This window comes from Lathyrus oleraceus, chromosome 5 (assembly GCF_024323335.1).
Source record: "Lathyrus oleraceus cultivar Zhongwan6 chromosome 5, CAAS_Psat_ZW6_1.0, whole genome shotgun sequence".
Lineage (NCBI taxonomy): Eukaryota > Viridiplantae > Streptophyta > Magnoliopsida > Fabales > Fabaceae > Lathyrus > Lathyrus oleraceus.
The window spans coordinates 589,484,989-589,492,235 of NC_066583.1; the positions used below are offsets into that span (position 1 = coordinate 589,484,989).

At 35.9% G+C, this 7,247-nt stretch overlaps 1 protein-coding gene across 1 annotated transcript; it reads left to right on the plus strand.

The window, feature by feature from the left end:
* Positions 1 to 891: 891 nt before the first annotated feature.
* On the plus strand, positions 892 to 5,255 carry LOC127086746 (glutamate receptor 3.7). Its single transcript, XM_051027539.1, has 6 exons — positions 892 to 1,483; positions 2,167 to 3,518; positions 3,660 to 3,937; positions 4,023 to 4,054; positions 4,134 to 4,537; positions 4,671 to 5,255. The coding sequence occupies exons 1-6, from the start codon at positions 1,225 to 1,227 to the stop codon at positions 5,091 to 5,093; spliced, it is 2,748 nt and encodes a 915-aa protein (XP_050883496.1). The 5' UTR covers positions 892 to 1,224; the 3' UTR covers positions 5,094 to 5,255.
* Positions 5,256 to 7,247: the final 1,992 nt, after the last annotated feature.

The following is a 7,247-nucleotide window of genomic DNA, read 5'->3' on the forward strand; positions in this document are numbered from 1 at the left end:
TCAATGACACCATCTTCATCCCTCAAATAACCCTTTGACTCTCTACAACCATCTTCATAGAAGAACAAAATTAAAACACCAAACAAAGATCCTCTTAGGCCAATTTTCTAACTTTGAATAAGGTCTCCGGATTAATTGGACCGACCCTGTGTATACACCTTGATTTTACTAAACGAAATATGGTGTATCCATAAGTACATGCTCGAAATATCCTCTGAGACAAGATTAGATTTTTAAGGTCCATATTGACATAATACCTGTATAAGTTTGGACGCCCATCATGTTGTTAGCACAAACACACATAATGTCTCAATATTCATATATCACTTTTATGTACTTCAACGGCGAGAAGGCCCCTCTTAAATTTAGGTTCACATGGATCACTCGTCTTGTCGATCTAAAATTCATACTCTAAAATATGTACACAGAATCTAAGAGTTGTGACGTTCTATTGTCATTCACCTTCAATTGATAACGAATGGAAGATACAGTTCATCAAGTTTGAGTCGAAGATAGATCAATATTTAACTATTATGTGAATTGCATTTTACCGTTATGAAACAAAAAGTTCGATCAAGATGAATGTGAAGATTGCGAGATCGACCGAAGATATTTTAAAGATGTTAAAACATCTTACTAATCATAAAATATAGATTATCTATGTAATGTTACATTTTTAATATGTCTTAACAATAATTGATGTTAATTTATATTATATTTTTTTCATCTGTTTTTTATTTTTTATAAGAATAACAGTTTCGAAAACTACATTTTCGAATTCTTTCTAAGATTTGAATACGTTGTAAAATGTATTTCCTTATTTAAGAGCCATTTAGATTTTTCTCAAAGGTACATAGAGGAGATATGAAAAAAAATAATGCCCAAATCCAATGCACATAAATTATTAGCACACAGAGCAATTTATCATAAAATCTTAAGTTGCAACTTATTAGTAGCATTTAGTAACATAGATTTTTTTTTTAATTGAGTGGAATCCACATAGATCCAACAACTTGATGGGAATATGGTCTTCACTGAAACACTTTTAGCTCTTGCTGGGTTTTGTGCTATTGCTTCTACCAACTTTCCTCACCTGGCTACCAATCAAAATGTAATTTTTCTTCTATTTCGATGACTTTTCAGTGTTTTCAGATGATGGGTATGAACAAGTTTCGATCTTTATTCTGAAAATTTTGTTGGGTGCCTTGTAATTTGAGTAAAAAAATGAAGCAGTTTATGGTTTCGCGCCTTGTGATTTGGATTCAGGTAATCCTCTTTTTTGGTTTTGCTGATAGTGAAAGGCCTGAAAGTGTGAAAATTGGAGCAGTTTTCACCTTCGATTCTGTCATAGGTAGAGTTGCAAAGGCAGCTATGGAAATGGCTGTTTCTGATGTCAATTCTGACCCAACAGTTCTTAATGGTACGAAGCTTAACTTGATAATGAAGGATGGTATGTGTAATCCTTTTCTGGGATCAACTGGAGGTACCAAGCTTCAACCTTAACACTTTTCTTGTTTTCTTTTTATCTTCAATTTTGTTACTTTTCTATGTTGTTGACTTGTTGCCTCTTAAACTCTCAGCCAATTTCTAAATTTGTTTAGTCTCTTTGGTCATGTTTGATTATGTATGAAGTAATGACATAGACACTAACACGTTGATATCAGCAATAATATGAGAAAGTGAAGTAGTTGAATGTAACCATATGTATAAGTATCAGTCACTAAGACACCGGACATGCTTAGTTTATTAGCTTGAGTATTTTATTATGCTAATTGTATCTATTTTATCCAGAGCGGTCTCAAAACAAATAATAGAGGTTCTATTTAACCACGGTTTAAATGTGACATACATTTTATGAGGCTTTATTTAGCAAAGGTTTATTTGTGAAAAAATTTGGGACTGTACGATAGCCTAGCTTGCACGTCCTCAAAAACGGCCGTGATTTTATCCGAACTATAAGTATACTATATTTGGAATTTCAAGTGACAACTCATTACTTTCTTAGGTTACAGTTCTTGTTGATTTCTCATTATGTTGTATTGGTTTCATTATTACTCTAATATTACTTTAGAACCATCTTTCTTTGGATGCAAGTTTTCCAATTTTAAATTTGCAGTTTGTATAGTTTAGTTTCTACTCTCTGATTTGAACATTTTCTATATACAGCTTTTCAGGTACTTGAGCAAGGGGTCATAGCCATAATTGGTCCACAATCATCCGCTATGGCTCATTCAATTTCTCAAATAGCGGATGCTGTCCATGTTCCCCTTATTTCGTATGCTGCAACTGATCCAACCCTATCATCCCTTCAGTTTCCTCTCTTTTTCCGTACCGTACAAAGTGACTCAGAACAAATGTCTGCAATGGCGGATCTGATCGACTTTAACGGATGGAAAGAGGTCATTGTTGTATACTTGGACGATGATTACGGAAGAAATGGAATATCTTCTTTGAGCGATGAACTTGAAAACAGGAGATTGAAAATAGCTCACAAACTAGCTTTGAGTATTCAGTTCGATCTGAACGAAATCACTAAATTGCTCAATCAATCCAAAGCATTTAGCCCTCGTGTTTTTGTTGTTCATGTCAACCCTGATCCGAGATTGAGAATCTTTTCCATCGCTCGCAAACTTCAAATGATGACTAGTGACTATGTATGGCTTGTCACAGATTGGCTCGCTGCTACCCTACATTCGTTTCTGCCAGCGAATCAGAAAGCTCTTAGCATCGTCGAAGGAGTTGTCGGTCTTCGTCAACATATTCCAGATTCTAATAAAAGAAGAGATTATATTTCTCGATGGAAAAAGATGCAAAAGGAAGGTATAGCAAATACTAGCTTGAACTCTTACGGATTCTTCGCTTACGATACAATTTGGACAGTTGCACATTCGATTGATAAATTTTTGAAAGTATATAAAAATATTACATTCTCGCTTCATGACAACAATATGGTAGCTCATACAGAAGGAATCGGTATTCAGCTTGAGAAGCTCAAAGTTTTTGCTGCCGGATCTGATTTTGTTGACATATTATTAAAGTCAAATTTTAGCGGCGTGAGTGGTCAAATTCGTTTTAGTTCAGACAGAAATATCATAAGTAGTGGTTATGATGTTATCAATATCAATCGGATGAAAATTAATAAGGTTGGTTATTGGTCCAATCATTCAGGATTTTCAGTTGTTCCTCCCGAAATTCTTGCGAAAAAGGAACATCGCCGGGTTTCTGTAGATCAGAAGCTTGCCAATATAACTTGGCCAGGTGGGAAAACAGAACGACCGCGCGGCTGGGTGATTGCTGATAATGCTAAGCCATTGAGAATTGGAGTGCCAAAGAGAGCGAGTTTTGTTGAATTTGTAACTGAACTGCAAGATAGTCATCAGATTCAAGGGTATTGTATCGATATCTTCGTGAAGGCCTTGGAGTTTATTCCTTATGAAATTCCTTTTGTTTTCAAGCCGGTTGGGAATGGTAAATCAAATCCAAATTACGACGGACTTGTGAAAAAGATTGATGAAAATGTAAGTGAATCTCATCATGAAAAAAAGAAGGAATTAGTCATAAAATTCGCGATTCATTGTTTTATTAGGATATTAGTCGTTTGTGCAATCATGCTTGTATGTGTTTAAAAACAATGCTGTTATGTGAAATTTTTGGTACAGGTATATGATGCAGTTGTTGGAGACATCGCGATTGTGACGAACCGAACGAAGATTGTGGACTTTTCTCAGCCTTTTGCATCATCTAGTCTTGTTGTAGTGGCTCCTATCAACCGTTCAAAATCAAATGCTTGGGTATTCCTCAAACCATTCTCACCAGATATGTGGTGTATCATTATTGCATCATTTTTCATGATTGGAGTGGTTATATGGATTCTTGAACACCGAGTCAACGACGAGTTCCGTGGTCCTCCTAAGAGACAAATTGTAACAATGTTTATGTAAGCCATTTTAGTAATTTCATGCAATTTTCTAATTATTTCGTGTTTTAGATTCTAACTCCACACATTTTATTTTGTTTTTTAGGTTCAGCCTCTCAACATTGTTTAAGACAAATAGTAAGAAAAAGCTCTAAACTCTAATAGTTTTTGTTTCTTACCATCGATCTAATAAACTCTCGCTTTGTCTTGTAATCAGATAATACCGTAAGCTCGCTTTCGAAAATGGTGTTGATAGTCTGGCTTTTCCTACTAATGGTGATCACAGCAAGCTATACAGCAAGTTTGACTTCAATTCTCACAGTGGAACAGCTTTCGTCACCGATCACAGGAATCGATAGTTTGATTGCAAGTAACTGGCCTATTGGATACCAAGTAGGGTCATTTGCTTATAGCTATCTGACAGATAATCTTTATGTATCAAGTTCAAGACTTGTTTCCTTAGGCTCCCCTGAGGAATACGCCGTAGCACTTCGGAACGGACCGTCCGGTGGTGGCGTAGCAGCTATCGTCGACGAGCTTCCGTATGTTGAGTTATTTCTGTCAAAAGAAACAGATTTCGGTATCATCGGTCAGCCATTTGCCAGAAGCAGTTGGGGATTTGTAAGTGCTTTCTAACTAGATCTTCAAAGTAATCATGTAACATTAGACTCGCATAAAAATTGTCCCAAAATGAGCGGCGTATTCAATTTTCAATATAATATGAATTATATATTTTTTTTGCCGATTTTATCAGGCTTTTCAAAGAGACTCTCCTCTTGCACTTGACATGTCAACCGCAATTCTAAAACTCGCCGAAAGTGGAGAGCTTCAAAAGATACATGAGAAATGGTTTTGCAAAATGGGCTGTCCCGGTGAACGGAAAAGCGACCCTAAACCCGACCAACTTCACTTGATCAGCTTCTGGGGTCTATATCTCTCATGCAGTGTCATCTCTGTCATCGCGCTTGTTCTGTTTATGCTGCGAATGATCAGCCAATATGTTGGATTCAAACAAAGACAGAAGGACAGCGCTGCCTCGTCGTCGGAACCGTCGGACAGTCATTGTTCCCGGGTCGTAGTGAACTTCTTTAACTTCATTGATAAAAAAGAAGATGCAATCAAGAAAATGTTCACTCAATGTGACAATAATCCTCATAACCCCAACTCAGAATTATGATAGTACCAAACAATAATGGTCATCATGTACATAGTATTTGTAGAAGCACAAATATTTGTCTAGTTTTTGAAAAAATGTTGTCCTGTCAACAATGGTTTGCTACATAATTCGAATGAAATGTAATGTTAATAATAACATGTGAAAACATAGTTTAATGAATTATATCTGAGTTACTTCTCCCCTACCCCAAAAAAGTCCAAAATTTTCAAGGTGTGGATGATGTTTCCATTTCATAGCTTTGTAGTAGTTTGATGAATAAACATGTTTGATTATTAACATGAACCACCAATTATTGACAGTTTTACAAAATTCTAAAATAATTTATGAAATTGAAAATCTTTAATTATATGGATTTTTGTATTCATAGATGAGTTTTATTAGAACATGGCCACTAACATTAGATTAGCTTTGTTGCTTAGAAAAATCAACTTTAAAGTTGTCGTGCTTCTTAAGAATAGCTCTACATATCGTCAACCATATGTTTGCAGTATAGCTCAAAAATGACTTTTGAGATTATAGTGCAATCCAAGCTTCACACCCTACTACTGCTTAAAGAGTCACATAACACTAGTCCGTTTTTGCTGTAACAGAACAACCAAGATTATCTCTAACATACATTCGAATACTAAATCAAGCTTGATGTTGCAATGTCACGCTATCTACATTGTGTTTGAAAGAATTGGATGAGGAGATTTCATATCATTTTTGTTGTCACCCAAAAATTTAATGTATAGGTACAAAAAAGAACAATGACAACAGAAATAAATCATCTTTATAAAATACAATTCTCTGTTCAATAAGACATCAACTTAACTTGAGAGCAGAAAATAAAATATAAGAAATACAATAATTTGATTTACACATTTCTATCAAATGATCTATTATGGAAGAGACAACAGCTCTCTAATTCATTATACTTCCAAGAGTTGTTACAAAAGATTACAAATGAGTTACGAGAACATAATCACCAAGTTCCCAAGAACACATCCTAGTTTCTACTCAAGTGTTCTTGATCTCTCCAATTCTATATAAATGAATCACACAAGCTTAAAGTGTTTAGAAGTATTTTTTAATCCCCTTAGATATATCCATGGGTTTCCTAAATTCCAATAATACATTCTTAGAATTTTACATTGTCTTTCTAAAACTATCACTAGGATTTCCAGAATCTTATCTCGATTTTTAGCTCTAAAATTTTGAAGCTTATAAAGACAAAAATGATAAAGATACATATTTATAATTGTTGAAATCTAGTATATCCATAATAAATCAAAAACTCAACCCATCAACAAACGAATCCACGAACCAAGAAAATAACGAAGTTCAATACACACAAACCGAGAAAATCGAACCTGAACTCTGACTGACCGAACTGCCTGCCAGACCTGAACACAGTGTCTTGCACCGCCACCGAACTCATTTATGGTTTATGCAATCTCAAAACACGTTTCTTTCTCTTCATCACTTAAGGTTTTAAGACATACTTCAAAAATATCCACCTTACTTGAAATTGTGGTGATACTAATTTAACCATTGTTAGATGCCCAAGTTTGCTTATTTGAGCTATCAAATGTGGGCATCTTTCACTCCTTTTTGTCGAAAAAGTGTTCGAAACCGCCCTTGCTTTTGTTGATTTGCAATACTATGTGAAATGATCTTGGTACCTTTAATTTGTGTGTTATTGTGCAGGAATTAGGCATGAAAGAGTAGAAAACTAAGGCACAAGAAAGATGGCAAAGGAACCAAGAAAGAAAGCAAACATAAGCAAGCTCGCTAGGCGAGTGAGGTAGCGAAGTATTCGCTAGGCGAGCATGCAGCGAGATGCCAGCGAACACTCCCAGACTTGGACAGAACCAAAAAGATCAAAACTCGCTGTGGCGAGGGAAGTAGCGAAGTATTCGCTAGGCGAGCATCCAGCGAGCAAGTAGCGAACACTTCCAGTAGCAAAAACATCAAGACTCGCTGGAGCGAATGAGAGAAGCGAGGGCTTCGCCTAACGAAGGATTGTTCGCCTAGCGAACATATGCAAACTTGTCTGGGATGATTCCTCTGGACGCAGGCTCTTCTGGTGACTTATTTTGGGGCTCGCTAGGCGAACCATTCTGCTCGCCTAGCGAGCATGACAGCTCAGCAACCATTTCTATAAGTAGTATG